Source organism: Leptonotus elevatus, chromosome 10 (assembly GCF_054856555.1).
Source record: "Leptonotus elevatus isolate MCC_2025b chromosome 10, RoL_Lele_1.0, whole genome shotgun sequence".
In the NCBI taxonomy this organism is placed as follows: domain Eukaryota; kingdom Metazoa; phylum Chordata; class Actinopteri; order Syngnathiformes; family Syngnathidae; genus Leptonotus; species Leptonotus elevatus.
Window position 1 is genome coordinate 21,416,802 of NC_141248.1, and position 21,573 is coordinate 21,438,374.

The following is a 21,573-nucleotide window of genomic DNA, read 5'->3' on the forward strand; positions in this document are numbered from 1 at the left end:
ATACACCCAAGATTTGATCCAATTTGAATTTAAATTTGAATGAAATTAAAACGACCATCTGAATTTAACACCAAAGTTCCCATACAGAGAAACACATGGACAAAATGAGTTAGTTATACTGTATCCAGGACTGACACTGATCCAATTTGAATTCAATACCAACAATCCCAATCACTACTGTTAGGGCCTTAAACCGTAGTTAAATCGTATCGGATTCAGACAAAATGTGTGGCGTCAGAAGCTCTATCATGAAACCAAAGTCAAACCAGATCTGATCCCATTTTAATTTAACACTGATAATCTTGTTTACTATTAAAATGAACGAACACTCTGTTTAATAATACTGATTTGCGCAAAATGTGAATTTCACAAGCTGTAAAATGAAACCAAATCCACCCTGGATCTAATCCAAATTTGATTTAATTTTAAGTGGGGGCAACACTACTTTGAATTTATAACTATTGTTCTCATATAGATAAGACAGATAAACCCCTTGACGGGTCACCAGATTGGCAGAAGCTGTTTTATGAGACAAAATTCATTCCAGATTTGATCCAATTTGAATTTAACACCAACAAACAATCAATTAATAATGTCTTCGGGTCCTAAAACCCTTGTTAAATTATATCCGATTTGTTCTGTCATTAAACCAAATTCAATCCAAATCGGATCCAATCTGAATTTAACAGCGCCAATCCCATTTAACACAATCAAACACTTTCAAATCGGATTTGGTAATTTTCCCAATCTTAAAATGAAGCCAAAGTCACTGCCGATTTAATCCAGTAACACTGACATTCCCATATAATAATAATAATAATAATAATAATAATAATAATAATAATAATAATATGAAAAAGTGTCATTTGAATTTGACATTGACAATCCCATTTAGCAAAATCAGGCTCTTAAATCAGTATGAATTCATACCTAAATGTGCACAAGATCAAGAAATTGAATTTAATTCAGATAGATAGATAGATAGATAGATAGATAGATAGATAGATAGATAGATAGATAGATAGATAATACATGAACAGTTTCAGACAAGCGTAAAGTTTCTCTTACCTCAGCAAATGCAGAGTTCCGAACCAGACTCAACCAGTCCACTATATAATCGCTCCAAAAGGGTTCTGCTCTGCTTGTCTGTTGGAAGCGCTGCGTGGAACGACACACACACAAAAGCACACTTATCGGTGCGATTGTTCGCTGTCAAAACACCATCCCGGAGCTTTTTTTGTGGGTCGCTTTTCGTCCCCCCAGTTGGTCCGCGGTTCTTCCCCGCCGAAGACATCCCCCTCTCCGGCATAAGGACTCCAACAGTACCGTCTAAGCAACACCAGCGCGTTTCCTTCCTTCCCTTCCCTTCCCTTCCCTCCCGCTCCGCGGAAAAATGTCAAAAATGACAATGATCCGAAAACTTCACGGAGGGAGAGCAGCGAGCGAGCGAGCGAGTGAGCGTGGAAGCGAAAAAAGAGAAAGAATCCTGGGTTGTAGAAGAAGCATTTTGCGTGGAACTTACCTTGTTACAATTCGCTCTTCCCGCCACACAAACTTGCTCAAGATGCTGACTTTTTGGCCCAATTCTGGCGCCCTTGTTTTGCCCCAATATTTTCTCCGGAGGTTTGACAGTATAAGTGGAATGTTAAGTATGACTTTGGTATGAAATCAACGCACTACACTGGAAGGCGAAGGGGGGGGGGGAGGGAGAGCGAGAGCGAGAGCGAGAGGCAGAAAGAAAAAAAGACGGCCGCCGAGGAGCCATTGGTGAGCGTCAATCAACAAAGTTTGGGGCGGGACTCCGGCTAGCTTAATATAATGTGGTGAGGACTGGAGTAACCAAATACAAATGCACAGACTTCGTTACTGTACTTAAGTAGAACACCCCTACGTAACTGTAATTTACTCAACAACAGTCGTGTATCATATTTCCACTTAGAAAATAATACAAATGCCATTAATGGGTTATAGCACTATCCCCCCCCCCCCCCCCCAAAAAAAAACGCTTAATGAGGATAATAGCACGGGGAGCACTTAATAATATTTACTTTGTAAAGCATAGTGTAAGGCAAAAAACGCAAAGAAGTCATCAGTTTTTACGTAACTACTTCTGGTGTGTGACATTTGGCCACAGGGGGGCAGTACAATAAAGCCACACAAACACAAATGAAGACTTTCACAACTACTGTAAAAGACTCGGCGACCCCCGTCGACAAATATTAATCGGTGCATGTTGTCGGCCACCAGGCAACTCTCCTTCTACAGAGACAAAGGTCAAATAGTAATGAAAAGCAAAAAAATTAACGACTTGTACGTCAAAATCTTGTAAGACACGTCACTCATTTATCGGTGTACACATAAAGTGGGTGTGGCTTGCCAGGCTAGTGCTAACTACCGTGTGTGTAATACGTGGCTAGATACTAAATCAAAAAGAAATACATGCTTTTATTGTCAACAAGTTATTTTGTGCAAAAAAAAAAAAACCCACAAGTTATTTTTGATCATTTATATGTATATTCTATTTTCATAATCATATTGAACATTTTGCATATGTCTCGGAAAACGTTGCCCACCCTGTCATTATAGGGTAACTGCCGCTTTAAGAAGCTGTCTGATGTTTTCAGTGGCATTTCGACCAGCATTTTGCTTTTCTTAGTGGATATAGTTACAGAATAAGTCAATTACACTTCTTGTTTTCTGATTTTCATGACATTACGTGTGTTTTAAAGTCGGACATTGTCAAGCTTCAATTGGCTCGGAAAAATTCTGGATATATTTGTTAAACAGTACACAGTCAACTTGCCCCCTGAAGATCCATGATGTACTCATTAAATATTAACATTAGCTAATTCTATCTATCTATCCATCCATCCATATATCCATCCATGTGGAGTATTTTGTCACCTGGTGGCTAAAGTGTGCACACCAGAAGGAGCCGCAAAACAAATTCACAAAATCAAGTTGCACAAACTGTTTGAATCTTTACGATCTATTAACTTATGCTATTATAATATATGAACAGTACTATAGAGTGTATTTTTTTTCTGAATAAAAATAATACTACAAAATGTTTTGTTGGTGTTTTAGGTTTTGAACGGATTAATCGCATTTCCATTCATTTTAATGGAGAAATACGTTTTGAGAGGTTATCTGTTAAAAACAACAACAAAAACCCCTTAGATTTATTGTATTTGGTGGAATAATCCAAATGTCAGTCTGTGCTTTGTTTAGGGGGGAAAAACTGCAGGCCTTGAACACATTTCCCTCCTGCAACAGCTCCTTCTTTTGGTCAACAGCATGGTTGCAGGGATTTCTGAAGGAATGCGTGCATCCACCACCGGGACAAATAAGCTACAGATAAAGTGATGAACATCTAAAAGAGAGATATGGCCTTTTTTTTTTTTTTTTTTTATTGCTGGAGGTCTCAGCGAGGAAATGCATCCATCCTGAAAAGGCGGCAGCTTAAGGCTTCATTTAACCTGCGAGTTTGGACAACTGCCTGAGCAGGTTGAGGCAGAATACACACCTTTCACTCACTTAGCCTCCGAGCTGTCACCTCAAACAGGTTTTTCATTTGGAGCGCCGCTTCGGGGCGACTCAAAGCTGTCAGATGATCTGCGAGCCGCCGGCTTGAAGCAGATGATATATGTAAAAACTTCATATAAATCTAACACGTCAGCAACAAAGTCTGCCGGGCATGGGCCCCCGTAAAGGAAGGCGACCTGCTTGGTTTTGCTCGCACCCATTCAAAGCTAAAGTCGAGGACATTGATTTGACATACTTTATTAAATCATGTTTTCATGGAACGGTGATTCCCAACCACTGTGCTGCAACCAATTTTGCTTAACTGCAACAAACAAAAAAGATTAGATATTTATTACAACAAATTTATCTTTGTTCATCTATTTTTGCTAGTGACCTATAGTGAACATCAGAACAATTAAATAAGATGGCAGAAGGTGCGATATAAGATGTGCATCCACCTATTGTTATTCATGCACCAGAATAGCTTTGTGTTCAGATTTCACATCCATTTGTGGGTAAATTGAAACGAGATCATTGTTATTTCAAGACTGCGAGTGATTTCTAATGTTTCGACAACGGTTGGGAAATGCTGGCATAGAAGACGACAAAATGGAATAAAATACAATGTGAAAAAAAACGTTCAATCAGAAAACCAATATCTATACTTACAGGAAGTAAAATAAAAATAATAGAAATATAAACATTTGTTAGTTTTTATATACTATAAATGTAATTGTACTGATGATAGTGAGGGGGGGAAACGAAGTATAAATTAATGATTTTTTTTTTTTTGTAATATAAAAAATGAAACGAAGATAAATAATTTCCAAACTTTTCCCATTATTAATGTGACCTGTAACCTCTACAGCTCAATAGAAAAAAATATCTATTTTTGAGAGGGGGAGTAAAACTGAACAACTGCGATAATGTTGTTGCACGCCCTCTCGAAACTGGAATGTTCAGAATTAAATAATCAAATTCATGTTGAGTGGCAGTCAGCACGCACCTGCCATCATTTTCAGTGCCTCTACTTAACCCCCACTAAAGTTCAGCTGTTCTAATGGGACTCTCGTGGCATTTGATCAGGGGTGTGTAGACTTTTTTTTTTTTTTTTTTTTATATCCAACGTAGTTTACAAATGTATAATTTTTTTGCTTCTATATAAAGTTTCTGACACGCCAACGGACACAAAATGTTTCCACTGCATTCAATTAGATTAGAAAAAGGAGACTCTCCAGATGCCAAGGTGGATCAAATGACAGAGTGAGCCCATCTTGCAGGGAAGGAACAAATACAACACACCTCAGAAAAGCAGCAGGTATTGTCACATTTGTTATCAGTTCACGTCGTCAAGACAGAACATTTGTTCTGATGTGTATCTATGTGTGTGCGCGCTGTATACGTGGGACTCATTCGCAGGCGATTTTCCCATCAAAGCTCGAGAGTGCGATGGCGAAGGCCTGCACTGCGCACATGGGGTACTTGAAGTCCAGCGTGAAAATGTCGTCGGCTATTCGGCCAAACTGCATCACAATGTAGTCCACTGCAAGACAAGATAGACAAAAGGTTAGCTTGGTTGGTGTTTTCATTGGTATATCAGCATGCACGCTCTTAACAAATTTTAATAACAATATTTTCTAAGAAGTTGGGGTTGCCACTGCGAGACATTTGCATATGTTTGGCATTTTTAACCAGGCTTGGGACCGAAAGTGGCTTAGAATCGGCATAAAGGACTGGATGTTATTTTTTGCCTGACCGCTATTTGAAAGAAGACTTATTAACTCATTTGCTCCCAAAAACATATAAATATGTTCTATTTTAAATATTACCAGTGTCCCAAAAACATATTCATAGTTTTTTTTTATGTTAGAGCATGCGGAGGGCTTTGATGCAACCTCTGAACTGAAGAGAACGGTTGAAGCAATGGTAGTTATTGCTAAAACGGAGTATAAGAGATTCACCAGGGCCATGTTGCAAAAAGCTATGATGGATATATATATATATGATAATGATGAAATTTAGCTATATTCTAATGCTAATTGCTGCAAAACGGAAATAGATAGAAATATACTTTATCCTTCCTGATGAAAGAAGAGACTATAATGTTTCTTTTGGTAGGTTCCATGTTTTTATAGCAACGGAACACAATATTCTGTGGGCCTTGCAAAATCTGTCAAAATCGGGAGCGAAGGGGGTTGCTTCAGTGAAAATGGCTGGGACTCTTGGGAGTGAATGAGTTAAAGTTACCTCCATTCAGCTACTATCAACATTTTATAAGAACATTTCATTAAATTTACTTCCACGTCAGCACTCTGGCCAAAATGGCGACTATCTTGAGCTCTTCATCCGATCTTCAACCATCAAAATAATGAACCCAACCTTGGGTAAAAAAAAGTAACCAAGTCTGCTCAAGGTTTGTTGGTAGGTTTGACTACCACCTACCACCAATGTAAGTATTTTAACTATGATGAACGTGTCCTTTAAATAGGTGGTTACGTAATTGTCAAGAGGGCTAGATTTCAACTATATTAGCTCGATTCTCTTTATAGCATCTTTCGCATTGAGCATATGGTAGGCACTATATTAGGAAAGTTAAGCTTGCCCAATTGGACTCACAATCTTTGCTGTGGACGATCTGGAAATTCTTGATGGATGCCTGTGTGACCCGGCCGTTGAAGTTGAGCACATGCGAGGCTGTTTCTTCGTTCCACACGGGCGTCTTGTTGTGAAGCTCAATCAGATTCTCCATTCTTTTATTTTGGTGTCGTATCAAGAGGCCGTCATAGTCCTGGGAAGATTTTATATGTGCAGTGAACACCTAAATGCATTTTTGTATTTGGTCGGCAAAAATAGCAAAACGAAGTCTAGCCCGCCCCTGCGCAGATTTACACTGCGCTTCATGCCGGACACGAAAAGAGAGCCTTTTGCTCTCACTCACATTTCTGGGTCGAAGGGGTACTCGCTCGTTGTCCTTGTCCATGCCTGGAATGATGACTGACATCCTTCTGGGCCCTTTCATCCCCAAAACATTTGTTTCCTGATGCGTGGCAGTAGAAATTTGTCAATTCAATTTCAGCGTGACATCATTTTTCAAGATTTGGAGTGACTTACGTAGATAATGGCTGCCAACTCCTGCCGCGCGTTGGACATGTCCGGAAGGGCTTTTTCTGGATTTAGAGCGTTGTCAAAGACAGTAAACTTGGTGCCCATTAAATTTGACCTGGACAACACGTAAAAAGCAGATGTTGAATCAATATTTACTTCACATCTGCATTGTGGGCTGGATTTGCACTGCGTGGTTCAAGTCGCAAGGATTCCAGTGCCAGACATGAATATTTTAGGGGCACTGTCAATTGACAGTGTTATGTAAGATATTGTTAAAATATTTACAAACATACACTCACTATTGTGAGATACCGTACATGGTAATAGATAGCAAAAGGATTTAGGTTCTTGAACCTGCAGTAAAAACCCAGCCTCGAATGAATGGCCGTCGTACCTCAGCTTTCCCACAAAGTTATCGGCAGCTCTTGACAAATCCGTGGCGTCAATGGAGATGAGATAATTGGAGGTTGCGCATTTCTTTCTTTTCCTGCCAGCCAACAGAAACGTCTACAAAGAAATGTAGCATTTTGGTTTTTAACAATTCCAAAACACATTATTAAACATCACTTGCGCACTCCTTAAAAGAATAAAAAATAAAGTAGTAGAACAAAGGCGTGGCTCAACGTGGGGTAGACCTTAACATTTGACTCCGCCCACACAGACTCAGTGCCTCTTTTTTTTTTTTTTTTAAACAGATTGGTTTTATCTAGGGGTGTCAAAATTGGTGTGTACATTTTAGTTAATTTAAAGTTACTTTAACACCACAAATTTTTGAACGCGCACATTTTACTTCATGCTAAAGATGAGATAGCTCCTAATATGAAAAGAAATATGCATTGAGCCGTCACCAACATCTTACAAATGCAATTATGCCATCTAGTGGCAGAAAAATTATCTCACCACAAATCAATATCACATTAGTTGTTTTTTTTTACAGTACAGGACATCTTTATTAATTTTAACTCAATTCTATGAATTATTATGAAATTACTGTATCAATGACTAAAAGTTGCAGCCATATTTCTTAAACATTTTTTCCACTTTTATGCTCACAAGAGTATAAAAACTTTTATATTTTATTGCACATCTTCTTGTACATTTAAAAACAGATATAAAATTTGTGATTAATCGTGAGTTAACTATTGAAGTCATGGGATTAATTACGATGAGAAAAAATTAAGCGCCTCTCACCACTAGTTTTAACACACAGCAAAATATGCGGATTTAATGATGCACCATCTTATGACGTCATGTTTATTTATTTTGGACTCTTATGATGCATCCAAAAATCAAACCCCTCAGTCAGCCGGGGCGGAGCCAACTAAACCGTTTTGACGTACATTCTTTGTGAACAGACGAGCATAGAGACACGGAAGCACTAAACACACGGAAGTGTGTTTAGGGGTCCTAAAAATGGGGGAGTCGATGTTGGTTCTGATATTTAGATTAGATAGATAGATTTAGATATTTGATTGAAAAGTTGTGGTGAAATGATGTCCTGAAAATAGAAATGAGTGGGATGCGTGCAATACCACATGTCCCCAGTAGTAGTTGAGTTAAGTATTTGGGTTTCAGTCAGTTTGTAATTTTCGATGTTTAAAAAAAGTGTTAAAACAATAAGCGTGCGAAGGAAATAGCTTACAAAAAAAAAAAAAAAAAAGAGAGAGAAAGCGCTTAGAAGTGAAGAATCCATGTGGGTCAAATATTTAGTTCCAGTTGTTTAGTTGAGCCACGCCTCTGACTGCAATCTGCAGCCAGGGCTGATTGTGAAAAGGCGTACACCTTGCACGCCGCTGGCGATAGACATGTGAACTAATATCGCTTTGATAGAGGAATCAAAACTCCAACCGACCTTCTTGTCGTTGTCAAGATGAAAGTAGTAAATAGGATACATGCTCTTATCCATCCCCCGCTGGTCTCGAGTCACTCTGCATTTGACGGTCGCGCCTTGAGGCGCCGGCTCCATCACAAATTTTTCCAAGTTGTCAAACTCAATCTCAGGTGACGGCGCTCTCTCCTGCTTACAAAAAGGTTCATTAGAGTGCCATGCAGGGAAGGACATTCAAGGATCCCTGAGGATGTGTTCACACTTGTCACGTGCGCTTCAATGAACTTTTTGAAACGATTGCTCTTGTGTCGAGTGCAATCCACGACAAGTCCGTCATAACAGGACGAGTGAAAAAGTATCAAGGATCCATGCTGGAATTTGAACAGGAAGACTTCTGGTATATTAATCCAGACCTCAGATTGAGAGAAATGTTTTGTCTGTGGCACAGCATTTGAGCCAATGACAGATGTTAGCGTATTTGCTAAAGCTAGGCACAGACTGGCTGAGCCATTTTGATTTCAGTGCCAATTTAAACTTCGTTAGGCATCGTTAGAATGATTGAGAGCTCCTGGCTTATCGAAAGAACGTCGGATGAATTTCCGGCTTGTCAGAAATGTGATCTCAAACAGTTTAAAATGAGTTACCGACTAGATTTCTCGATCTGCAGGGATTATTTTCCACAGAGGGTGGAAATATTTTCTTTTTCGTGATTTGTTTACAGTTAACAACATTTTCACTGCACCGGTGACATCTACAGTAAGTTAGTGGAACTGCAACAATACAAAGGCAAACAGGCACAAAAAAAAAAGGTTGGCAGGATTCTCACATTAATCTCAGAATTGTCAGTTCAAAGTCAGAATTCTGACTGTAATTTCACAATTCTGACTTTAATATCAGAATTCTCACTTTAAAGTCTGATTTGATTCTCCGAATTCTGACATTGATCTCAGGATTCTCTCTTGAACTCATTCACTCCCAGCCATTTTCACTGAAGCAACCCCCTTCGCTCCGTGCTGTTTGACTGGATTTTGACAGATTTTGCAAGGCCCACAGAAGATTGTGTTCTATGGCTATAAAAACACGACACCTACCAAAAGAAAGATTAGAGTCTCTTCTTTTATCAGGAAAAAAAAAGTATATTTGTATCTGTTTCCGTTTTGCAGCAATTAGCATTAGAATATAGATAAATTACACATTATTCACAAAATTGTGGGGAAAATAGCTTTTTGCAACATGGCCCAGGTTGATCTCTTATACTCTGCTGCCACCTGTTGGCCATTTTTTTTGCAATAACTACCACTGCTTTAAGTGACCTCTTCATGTCAGAAGCCTTCTGTATGCTCTAGTATAAAAAAACAGCAACAAAACGTATAAATTTGTTTTTGGGAGTGCACGACAAAGTATTAAAAAATGTATTTATACGTTTTTTGGGTTTGAATGAGTTAAAGTCAATACATTTTTAGATAAAGTCAGAATCCTGCAACCTTTTTTTCCCTTAACTGACCCTAATCCTCTGCTGTAGAATTATGCCTACCTGAAGCTAACAGAACCAAACGTACACAATCTTGTGTATCTTTGTTATATTTCGGTCCCGACTAGATTATGGAACCCCAAGTGTGAACACAACCTTAAGCGGAGTACACACATACCGATAATCAGACAGAATTTGAGAAACGATTATCCAGTGGTGTGTTAGGAGTTATCGTTCCTTCCCAATCCACTCAGGGCACAGAATCGTAAATGTTTGATTGCAAATTCTTATGTGGTGGTTAATGCCGACTCCATGATTGCGATGTGGGGATTTTTTTTTTTTTTATGTTGAAAATCGGTATGTGTGCAGCCCATTTTAACATCTGGTTGGTACCTTCTTCTTTTTCCCTTTGCCCTTCTTCTTTTTAGATTTTTCTTCTTTTTCTGATTCGGAATTATCGCTCTCTTCTGCCTTTGCTGAAAGAAAATAAAGACATTTTTGAGTTGGTGCCAGTGATTGAAAAAGTGGAACGAGCATGCGGTAACCTTGCCTTTCTTCTTTGTCTTCTTTTCTTTGTCTTTGTCTCCTGATGTTTGGAACAAAGACGACGCTGAGCTGGCCGCAGACTTCTTTTTGGACTTCGTCGACTTGCTCTCCTCTTCGCTGCCGTCACTTTCCGATTTGGCGGCTGCTTTGGCGGGGTGTAATTAAGGACGCAAATTAGGTTAATTGACACCTTGACGCGTGTTGACTTCACCTTTATTCCAGCAACGTGAATGCGTGTCAGCTGTCAGTCACATGTGTTTTTGTAATCGCTTTTTTAAAATCACCTTTCTTTTTGCTCTTCGAGTCTTTGTTGCTGTTTATCTGGAACAGGGACGCAGCTTCCTTCTTTTTGTCTTTCTCTTTCTCTTTTGACTTTGACTTCTTCTCCTTTCCATCGGAATCCTTGTCTTCTGAGGAAACAAAGGAAAAGAACAATTAAGACGTTTTAATGAACGAGGGGGATCAAAATGTACTTTCTTTAATAAATCAAACTGCAGGCTTTTATTCTGATTGCCATGAATGAAATTACAATTCTTTCTCTTCAAGCCGCTTATGGCCCAAAATCAGCGGTTCTTAACCCGGGTTCGATCGAAACCCGGGGTTTGGTGAGTCAGTCTCAGGGGTTCGGCGGAGATCAAGACACACACAAATGATTTGTGATGATTCACACCCTGCTTGGCCTATCTGTGCTGCCGGGAATTCGGTGCGCCCAGTAGTTGACGTGTGGCTGTTGTGATGGTAAATCGTGTGATTTCTTTATTAACTAATTTGCTCCCCCCAAAAAACAACAATTTTAAATATTATCAGTGTCCCAAAAACACAACATATATGTTGTTGTTTTTAAAGTTCTTTTTTTTATGCAAAAGCATACAGAAGGCTTTGATGTAGCCTCTAAACTGAAGAGAACACTTAAAGCAATTAACAGTTGATACAAAAATGGCCAGTAGGTGGCAGCAGAGTATAAGAGATCAACCAGGGCCATGTTGCAAAAAAGCTATTTTCCCCCGTGTTTCAAACAAATTTGTGAATAATAATGAAACTTAGCTATATTCTAATGCTAATTGCTGCAAAACGGAAACAGATACAAATATACTTTTTTTTCCTGATGAAAGAAGAGACTCTAATCTTTCTTGTGGTAGGTTCCATGTTTTTATAGCAATAGAACACAATATTGTGTGGGCCTTGCAAAATCTGTCAAAATCCAGTAAAACGGCCGAGAGAGAAGGAGGTTGCTCCAGTAAAAATGGCTGGGAGTGAATGAGTTAATGTAATCGCTCATGTTGAGCAAAAATTAAAAGTTGGTCGGACGAATATGTGCAATATAAATTCACGCGTTTAATGGAACGCATGGTGTCCCACAGGGCTCAATTCAGAGGCTTCTGTTCTTTTCAAAATAACAAGAGATTTAGCTGGTTGTTTAATTTCACACTTTAGGTGGGCAGGCACTCCAGAGATGCACCTATTTGTATACCAGCACTTAAAAAAACTAAATTCCCATAAATGTCCTCTTACAATTGATTTATGCTGCATTCAAATGTGTGTGTTTTTTAAAATAGGAGTTCAAAACGCTGACTGAGGGTTTTAAAATCCTGGATGATTTTTACCAGTATCAGTTAACAAAGATGAGGACAGATTTGGAACACGGGTAACATTTGAGCATGTGATCCTGCTTGCTTTCCAGGTGTTTTTTTTTTTTTTTTTGCGAGAGCGTTTCAGCAGAAGTCACTCACATCTGTCAAACAAGTTAATGTAGGTCTTTTCCTTCTGCAGCTAAAACGTTTAAGAGGCCGAGGCAGAAAAAGCGCTGACGGAGCGCTTTGTCACCGTCTGATATGACTTGCAGATATACGCTGGCGGCGAGCAGATGTTCACAAGACACGTTTTACTTTTGGGACTCATAAATGAACGCCATCGTGAGGTATTATTACAATATTGTATTATATTGTAAAAATAGTATATAACAACAACGATAACAACAATAATAATAACAGTAATATTGTATTATATTACTAACACAGTTATTAGATGTCGCTTGGTTGATTCTTTCATACTTTGTGGTGTAAGCTAACATTTGGGATATGAACAACAGCTCAAGTGTAGAAAAAAAAGCGTAATTGTTATGATTGTGCTTTGAGTTTGGTTATGAGATCAAGATGTTGGTGTATTGAGCTTATGCAGTTAGTCATTGTATTATGGATATATTATGCAGTTACTATGTCCCTTATGATGCTAATGTGTCAATGACGATCATGTTTTATCAGTTACTATGTCCCCTATTGTGATGTGATAATGACGATAATGCTGATGGTCGTGCTTTATCAGTTACTATGTCACTTGTGGTAAAAACGTGATGTTAATGATGTGATGATGGTGTTTTATCAGTTGCTATGTCCCCTATAGTGATAATGTGATGATGATTATGCTTTAGCCGCATTAGCCACTCTTAGTTTGCCAAGTTTATACAGTTACTATGTCCCTTACGGTGCGAATGTGTCAATGACGATCATGTTTTATCAGTTACTATGTCGCTTATGGTGAAACGGGATGGTGATGATGGTGTTTTATCAGTTACTATGTCCCCTGTTGTGAAGTGATAATGCCGATAATGCTGATGGTCGTGCTTTATCAGTTACTATGTCACTTGTGGTAAAAACGTGATGTTGATGATGTGTGATGATGGTGTTTTATCAGTTGCTATGTCCCCTATGGTGATAATGTGATGATGATTATGTTTCAGCCGCATTAGCCACTCTTAGTTTGCCAAGTTTATGCAGTTATTATGTTCCTTATGATGATAGCCAGCTCAAGATTTTATAGCCATGGTTTTCCCCGTCGAGTGTTTTCTTAGAGGCCATCTACATCAAGACGTGTTCTCTGTTGTTTGTAAAAATAATAATTTGCGTATAAAAACTCCGCTTTTCCGTCAAGTGTTTTCTTCCAGGTTTCTTACATCCATCCGGCTCTCTGTTGTTACCTTGTATTTTTGCCTTTTATGTTTTTTTGCCTCCTGAGTCCTAATTAGGCACCTTAAGTGACAGTCATTTCCATAATGTAGCGGGGATTTCTGTGATATATTCCACAACCACAATCGAAAAGTTATAAATAGTTATATAGATAAGAGTAGAGTTAGAAAAGTTTTTACACTTCTAAACGTTGTATAGAATGCCGCAGATTGCAGTCGCAGCTTAGTTTACTGTGAAAATATTTCCAATCCATTCTCCACTTGTGATTCCTCCCCCCATCGCCGTTACGCAATCAAATCACGTACGGTAATCTTATTAACAACACGTCAGCTGTGAGGTCACGTTGAGAAGTTTTTGTTATGGGTACCTTTCGATTTGGCTTTCTTTTTTTTGGTGACGCTTGGGGACGGCGAGCTGTCTTTGGTTGTCTTCTTCTTGGTTTTCTTTTTAGGGGTGTCTTCCTTCTCCTCCTCCTCTTCCTCGTCGTCGTCTGTTACTGACCCTGCTGATGTTGATCAGACAAATAGACGATTTGTTGAGCCGCAAAGCACATTCAAAGCAACGACTGCATTACCTTTCTTCTTTTTGGGGGCACTTTTGACTTTCTTTTTCGTCTCTTTCTCTTTTTCCTTTTCTTTGTCTAGTTCTTTGTTCTTGTCCAGTTTCTTTTTCTTCACCTTTTTCTCATCTGCAATGATGTCAGAAACGAAAAATGAATCACCGGTGACCATCTCCACCCCCTAAAAAGGCTTTTGTCCCTTTACTTTGCAAGACAGGACTCTCCTCGGAAGCCTCCTCGTTCTTTTTGATTTTGATCTTTTTGATCTTGTTCTCGCTGCCGTTCAGCTTGGCCTCGCTCGTGCTGTTGGCTTCGTCCTTCTTCTTCTTGGGTTTCTTTTTAGTGGGTTTTTCTGTCGTACGTTTACAAAAAGAAATGAATGGCGAAACAGCCCGCCCCCAAAAATCGCCAAATAAAAAACAATTTGTCGTGAAAATAGGAACTAACCAGAAAAACTAGTGCTGTGTTTAAAAGTCCAATATCGGGACATAAATTGATTATTTTAAAGTCTTTTTTCCCCCATAAATTCATGAGAAAATACAATTTTAAACTATCTTGCTGTTTTCGTAAAATTGACAGTTCACATGAATTTCAAGCAATTTGCTTACATTTACAAAAAAAACTGTCTTATTGCACTTCAACACAATTCATCCTCTTTTTAATTTATATTTAAAATGGTGAACTAACACCTGTTACTATATCATTTGGCCTCCGCATAATCTAATTTGGAATTTACTGTTTGTGGAGTTTTTATCATGTCCTTGATATTTAAGAATCAATGTTCCATAAATGTATGTATTCATCAAAAATGGATTGAATTTATTAAATTGAATCGAATAGGGCGAAAACAATCGAAATCGAATTGAACTGAACTCTTGTGAAACAAAATCGAGTTGATTCAGGAAATTAGTATTGATTACCCACAGCCCCTAAATAATAACACAATCAATGTGTATAGTAGATTACATTTTTTTTAAATGAATACGCAAAACAATAACCAAATCAATATAGAAAATTAGCATACATCCACTTGGATTGTGACATTTACTCACCAATAAAACAACCAGATCCAGGAATGCAAGAGGGGAAAAAAAAGTTACATGATCAACCCCACAAGTCATATGATTTTGATTATACGGTCAAACAGCAACTGACGGGAGAAACTGTGTTGATATCCTAACAATCAATCACAATGCCAGTAAATCTTTGGCCCACTTTGCATTAAGTGACTGAAAACGACGAAGCAAAGATCTCCATGGTGAGAAACGAGGTGTCACGGGAAAGGAGGTCAGCGAAGACAGTGGATGTAATCCTGTTAGATTATGAGACATCCTGCATAGACGGTTTACGCCAGCACTCGACCGCGTTACCACAGAGGACCTGACCAGCTGTCATGACGGGGTTTTTTCTTGACTAAATTCAAAGGCAGAGGTAAACACGCCAAGAGGAAAACCTTTTTTCAGTAGTTCACTTCAAAAAGTGGCTATAAAGTCTGCACACCCCTGTTCAAATACCAAGTTTTTATGATAGAAAAAAAAAATTTTTTTGAGAGGGGAAGTAAAAAATAAACGGAGATTTTGGTTGCACAAGTGTGCACACCCTCTTAAGACCGGGAATGTGTCTGTGCGCAGAATGAGCCAGCACACACCTGCCACCATTTAAAGTTCAGATGTTCTAGTAGGCTTTTCGTAACATTTTGTTTGACTTTTCTTGCAGAAGCTTGAAGGTTTTGCACTAACATTGACTGCTATTTGGAAGTGTTCACAATTCTCTCCACTTGACTAAGACTTACTTTTGCCTCCTTTCTCAAATTGTTTGTCATTAAAAAAAATTGTTTATTAGTTTGTAGGTCACATTAATGGTGAATTTATTTTTATTTTTATGATTTATCTTGATATATATATAAATATATATATATATATATATATCACAAAAACCTAGTAATACAGTACTTTGTAATACAATAATTAGGGGTGTCAACCGATTAAAATATTTGATGACTTCAATAGTTAACTCACGATTAATCACAAATTTGATATCTGTTCTAAATGTACAATAAAATGTTTTTCTTTCATACTCTTATTAACATAAAAGTGGTTAAAAATGTTAAACTAATGGAAATATGGCTGTATCTTTTAGTCAGTGATACAGTCATTTCATAATTATTCATAAAATTGAGTTAAACTTAAAAAAATGTACTGTACTGTTGTGATATTGATTTGTGTTGAGGTCTTTTTTTTTTCATTGGTGACAGCTCGGTCTTTTTTTTTCTTTTCATATTAAGAGCTATCTAATGTTTAACATGAAGTAACTTGTGAAATTCTGCACATTTTTTAAATTGTAAAATACAACTTGACCCCAGCCTCCGCAAATATATACATTATTTTTTACATTTATTACTACTAAATGTTGTTGCGACTGGAATTCCCCCAGTACAGGCTTTCCAAGTAAGGGTCGGTCATTAATCGTGCGTTAAAGGAACTTTCAATTAACTCAAAACGAACGCTCTAATTTTGACACCCCTAACAATAATACAATACAATAATTGATTTGATATGTTAATCAGATTTGTTCTGTGCATCACTGCCAGAAAGTCATTTAAAGGAATCTCAATTTTCTATGGATGGTGACAAAAAAACGTTGATTTGCAGTCTTAAACGTACCTTTACCTTTTCTTCAGACATGTTGCGGCCTCTGACGGTTTCTTGGTCAATGTTAGAAAATAAAGTAATCCCAAAAAAAAAAACAGGCTCCTCAGAGGAGATGGCGAAGAGCGAGAAAGCGCCCTATGTGTTCAGCACATCTCCATGGGCAGAAAGTTGTTAATAGGATTTATGTGTAAAGCCATCTGCTGTGTAGAAACACGTCAGCGGGTAAGACCAAGCAGGCCCGGCAGCGGGGGAGGAAGGACGGAGGGAAGAGGACAATTTGTTTATCACAGGCAGCACGGTGACCCCATTTTTACCCCCCGCGGGCCACTGAAAAATATGAACGGCGGGCCACAAATGGCCCTCGGGCGTTAGTTTGGATAGCCCTGTTCTAAAATGTTCATATGTTGTATGTCTGCGTGTGTGCAGTAATTGGCGAGCCAGTACTATGCAGTGAAAATTTGGAATAAATGGATATGAAATGAATGTCTCTCAAAAAGAAGAAAAAATTAAATAAAATAAAAAAGTAATAAAGGGATATTTATTTACCTTAGTGGACACTTGTGGGGATGACACACTCTTGTCCTCCTCCAGATCGCTGTTGCACGGACAGATTACAAAGAAGGTTAGTGTAAAACGAGAGGTATGAATCATGTATTAATTCATTTGAAAAATAAGCTTACATAAGTCCAAAATTGTTTTCTATTAATTAAGTTGCGAAATACAATACTACATATTAAATATTTATACATCTTATTTTATTTTGTTCATTTATGATTCAAAATGATTTAACTGCATTATTGTCTATTTCTAGAATTTATTAAATTATATAATGTTTATAGGCCCTATAATCTAATGTGAATGAAATTGGAAACATACAGTAACCTTAAATAATAATTTATTGAACGTATTCAGTATTTATTATTATTGTTTATTTTATTTTTACAATGACCAATTATTACGCATATTTAATGACCTTGTTTAATGTTTATTTATTTAATGCAGTTCATCTCAATTATTTTTTGTTAATTGTTTTTTTGCACCCAGTCCTCTGACTTTTTTTTAAACTTTTTTTTTGTGGGAAAACACACACATCCCCATTGCTCTGTATGTTTATAGTGGGCATCCACTGTCATTTCTTTTATTTACTTTGATTTCATGACACTGCAGTGAAAAGCGACAAACACCTTTGAAGCGCTACACGATAAAACAAATCAACGGGTTGTGGCTTGGCTCATGCACCAACCAACAGTCTATGTTCGAGTTCAACAGACGTCATTTTTTGGAGATCCTGATGTCAACAAGTGTTACTTTCTCGGTCTGTGGCCTCCCAATGACCAGGTCAGCGTGTGAAACTGGAGCAGGTTCTGTAAGTCGCTTTGCGTGGCAACGGCAGGAAAAGATTTCCCTTCGCCGCTTATTGGTTTAGCACCACTTGGCGAGTTCTATTGGAAAGTGGTGTGGTGTAATTTTTTTTTTTTAAAGGTGTGTGTGTGTGTGGGGGGGGGGGGGGTTACGTACAGTGGAGGGTATTATTATTTGATTCCATGCTGAATATGCAACTTTTTTCTTTGACCTCTCCTCCAATCAGAGGCCAATTGACGGCGTTTTTTGTGTGGCTTCCACTTCACAATGGTAGCGCCAATAGTTTCACTTTCTCCCAAGTGGTGTCGTGATCGCAGAGTAAGTTGATCCTTAACAGCGGTGTGTTGTGTATGCGCGTTGTGATTAAGACTATTGCTAATTGGTTGATGATGCACCACGACGTGCCACATGAGCACCGGCAAGTCAAGTTGTAAGATATCACTCAATAAAATGCACGATATTGTAAAACCTTTATATTGTGTGTGTTTTTAGGCCTCTATATTCTATTATCACTTTTTTTTTTTAAACTGTCAAATTAAAGACTATTTATTTCCCTATCTATATGCAAAAAAATATGAATATGGCTGTTAACGTACCTGTCATGTGTCCAGGCCTCTCTCACCGTGTGACGCTGGGCCGACATGGCCGACGTGTAAGGAGCCAAAATGAACACCAGTGGTGAGGGCTCCGCCATAAACATTCCCAGGGGAGTCACATGACCTGGCCTTTAAGAGCATCCCACCCACCCCAACCCTTCAGTCCCGGATTACGTTAATCAGCCACTCGCCATCTGCGAGCATTTGTTTGCTAAATGGGAGGAGAACAAAAATGAAATTGTTGCTCTTGGGAGGAATTTGTGAGGCATGTTGAGCAGCAGGGAGCACTGTTGAGACACTTTTACCCCTGCGACTTCACTTGAACGCAACGAAAGGGACAGAACACTGCCAACAAAAACAAAAATGCATCAGTGATGATTGATATTTGACATAGCGGAGGAAGGGCACGAGCTAAGACTTTGGCAGTTGGTGGTTTGGCCAGTTTTACCCGATATTCTAATTTATTGAAATATTCCTACATGCCCATTATATAGCCATGGTGATGCTTATTTTATTTTATTTTTTTATTGTGGCCCAAAACTAATACATTTATCTGCAAAATATGTACCCAAGCGAAGCTAGAAATCAAACATGAAAGCATTCCATCTTTTGCTCCAGTAAACCACTTGCTGCTGTATCTGTTCTCTTTTACAGTGTAAAGCAAACATGCTACTTTCTCTGAGAAATAGAAAAAGTGTAATAGACTCCTTTGTCCACTAGATAGTGCTGTAGCCCAAGAGACAATGTTTTTAAACAAGAAGAAAAAATTAAACAGGAGGAAGTAACTGAGCAAAATGAGGTACAGTACTGAAATTTCATGTTCTTACGGATTCATAATTTCATTAGTTAGTTTAGTTGTTGTTTTTAATATATATATATAAAGTGGCTGTTTATTCTGCACTGTACTCAAATTCAAAATCATTCATTGAATTGAAGTCAGAAATTCTGGATTTTGCCCAGCCTTGCCGAAAGGGGAGACGAACCACACGTCAGCTGTTTTTTTTTGTTTTTGTTAGAAATATGGCCAGACGGCAGCTACAACCATTTAATGAGGTCACAAAGTCAAAACTGTTGCGTTATGAGGAGCGGCCTACTGGTAAAAAAAAAAAAAAAAAAAAAAACTGGTAAGGACATTACCTGGCTTGCACTGTAAGTTTGCGGTGAATCATCAACTTGCAGGCAGTGAAGACAAACAATAAACACGCAACAGGAAGTATCCATGTTTGCTGAATCGACAGTATACCCAACATGCCCGGGCAGCAGAGAGGTGCGAGACAAGACCTGACAAGACAACGCAACATTGTCTCTTGGCTGCTAAATGCCACATGATATACAGTATTACTATAATTACCGTTAAACAATGGAAGCAGATCCTCTCATTTCCTTTCAAATGAGCTCGGGGGGGAGGCACGTGGTCCTAACCCGAAAAACGTAACGAACACGCTAGAGTCTATGCAGGGGATCAACGTGCTTTCGGGCCCAAAATCAGATGAAATCCAGCTCAGGGAAATGATATCAAAGTAAGCTAGAATGCATCAGTTGTATATGTCCCATACATCCTGTTGACACTAATATGCTCACATACAAACTCCGCCCTCATATAATCGCACTGAGCGAGTTCCTGCCTCTGCATATATAAAGTTGTTTTGTTTGTTTTGTGCGGCGGCGGCAGATGTGTTCTCAAGTTTCTGTTTGTTTCATCTGGTCTTCAGTGGACCATCAGGGTTGGCTTGGCAAACCAAAAAGTTCCCCTTTTGAGGCTCCGCAGAAAGCTGTGTGTGCTAAATGCACATTAGCGAGGGCTGTTTCTTGTTTTTGGAACAATAGCGATAGCATTTCTGTCGTAATGAAAACGTATTACATGCTTTGCTTGTCCTTATTGACCTGTTTTTGTCAACAAAAGATTTGGATCTTCTGTGATTGCTGCAGGCTTTAGATTATAAACAGACTCCAGTGGTATCCATTTACTTTTTGTCTCGTAATTGCGTTTGTACCAGATGCTTAAGGAGGAACGTAGCGCTGTTAGCGGTTTTGTTTGGTCAAATTGCTACATCCCGTTTTCTTTTGGGGGTTATTTGTGTTTGGCCGAGATCTGCTTTACTAAGAGGACACTTGCGGGTTAAAAACTCAAAAGTAGTCTATCAGACGTGGCTTTCGTTGGGACGGTGACGGCGTTTTGGGGGCTTGACAAATTGATCAGTCTTAGTTTTAGTCCAGTTTCAATCACGCTTGTTAGTTTCTATAATAGTTAGTCAACCTCATCCCGTTTTTATATAGTCCATTTTTAGTCGACTATAAATCTAGTATTTTAGTCTTTATTTTAGTCTAGTATTTTATTCGTCTAGTTTTAGTCAACAAGAACTGTCAACATTTGAGTCAATCATTTTACCCCCATATATTTTTTTGTCATCAGAAAATGTTGAACATTTTGGATCTAAAAACTATTTCACATCAACTTTCCACTCATCTTTTTGATGAAAAACGACTTCACACACATTTACAGGATATCAACAAGTAGCTACTATGGCTCCATGGTATGAGCAAGTTAGCCAGCATTAGTTAGCGGTCGGATTAACATTATTGTTGAAACGTTACAGCCATTGGATTAATATTTCTTTGTAACTTTAATTTACTTTCTTTCTTTTTTTTTTTTTTCTTTCACCGTGAATCCACTTCCTGTCAGTCCCTATGTGTTTGTGCATGTTGCACTCGCTAGCTGCAGATTTGAAAGGGGGGGGGGGGGTCACTGTGTCACGGTGACAGATTAGCAGAGACAAGATTTTAAAAAATCATATAATTTTCATTAGTCGACGAAAATGCATAGGCCTACTGATTTAGTCCCAGTCATTGTTTATCAATGAGGGTTTTAGTTTAGTCCGGCGTTGACAAAATTATTTTTGTTTAGTTTTCGTTGACGAAATTAACAGTACTTGACAACGCAAACATTTGAAAGAGTCCATCCATCCA

At 38.4% G+C, this 21,573-nt stretch overlaps 2 protein-coding genes and 1 long non-coding RNA gene across 18 annotated transcripts in view; all 3 read right to left on the reverse strand.

The window, feature by feature from the left end:
* Positions 1-1,688, reverse strand: part of tead3b (TEA domain family member 3 b) — a 39,378-nt gene extending 37,690 nt beyond the window's left edge. For 7 of the 9 annotated variants that reach the window (XM_086086990.1, XM_086086987.1, XM_086086988.1 and 4 more), the window contains exons 1-2: positions 1,523-1,688; positions 1,069-1,158 (exon numbers count right to left, since the gene is read on the reverse strand). The gene's annotated coding sequence lies outside the window, so the exon portion shown is untranslated. Of the gene's footprint in view, positions 1-1,068; positions 1,358-1,522 lie in introns of those variants that run through there. The other 2 variants (XM_086086983.1, XM_086086982.1) reach the window with 2 other exon arrangements.
* Positions 1,689-3,767: 2,079 nt separating this feature from the next.
* LOC147167590 (tubby-related protein 3-like) lies at positions 3,768-18,728 on the reverse strand. Of its 8 annotated transcripts, none has more exons than XM_086087188.1 (14): positions 18,607-18,728; positions 17,195-17,243; positions 14,203-14,332; positions 14,013-14,126; positions 13,806-13,943; positions 10,760-10,882; positions 10,480-10,620; positions 10,323-10,405; positions 8,483-8,647; positions 7,025-7,137; positions 6,637-6,745; positions 6,464-6,562; positions 6,142-6,313; positions 3,768-5,068 (listed from the first exon to the last, which is right to left on the reverse strand). In XM_086087188.1, exons 1-14 carry the CDS (start codon positions 18,708-18,710, stop codon positions 4,935-4,937), a joined length of 1,674 nt encoding a protein of 557 aa, XP_085943314.1. In that variant the 5' UTR covers positions 18,711-18,728; the 3' UTR covers positions 3,768-4,934. The 8 variants fall into 8 exon arrangements, with proteins under 8 accessions (XP_085943314.1, XP_085943316.1, XP_085943315.1 ...); XM_086087190.1 differs by having other exon boundaries at positions 10,323-10,400; positions 10,475-10,617; positions 10,760-10,885; positions 13,806-13,940; positions 18,607-18,727; XM_086087189.1 differs by having other exon boundaries at positions 10,480-10,617; positions 18,607-18,727.
* Positions 18,729-18,777: 49 nt separating this feature from the next.
* Positions 18,778-21,268, reverse strand: LOC147167591 (uncharacterized). Its single transcript, XR_015096295.1, has 3 exons — positions 19,958-21,268; positions 19,744-19,887; positions 18,778-18,951 (listed from the first exon to the last, which is right to left on the reverse strand). It is a non-coding gene; the product is annotated as an uncharacterized LOC147167591 (long non-coding RNA).
* Positions 21,269-21,573: the final 305 nt, after the last annotated feature.

What these genes read in the sequence shown, in the direction of transcription:
- LOC147167590 (XM_086087186.1), bottom strand. Translation starts at nt 18,710, where the DNA reads ATGTTTATGGCGGAGCCCTCACCACTGGTGTTCATTTTGGCTCCTTAC. An exon ending in CCCCACAAGTGTCCACTAAG is followed by an intron (nt 14,333 to 17,194) that starts GTAAATAAATAT and finishes CCCACTAAAAAG; the next exon opens with AAACCCAAGAAGAAGAAGGA. An exon ending in CTCGAAGAGCAAAAAGAAAG is followed by an intron (nt 10,621 to 10,759) that starts GTGATTTTAAAA and finishes ACCCCGCCAAAG; the next exon opens with CAGCCGCCAAATCGGAAAGT.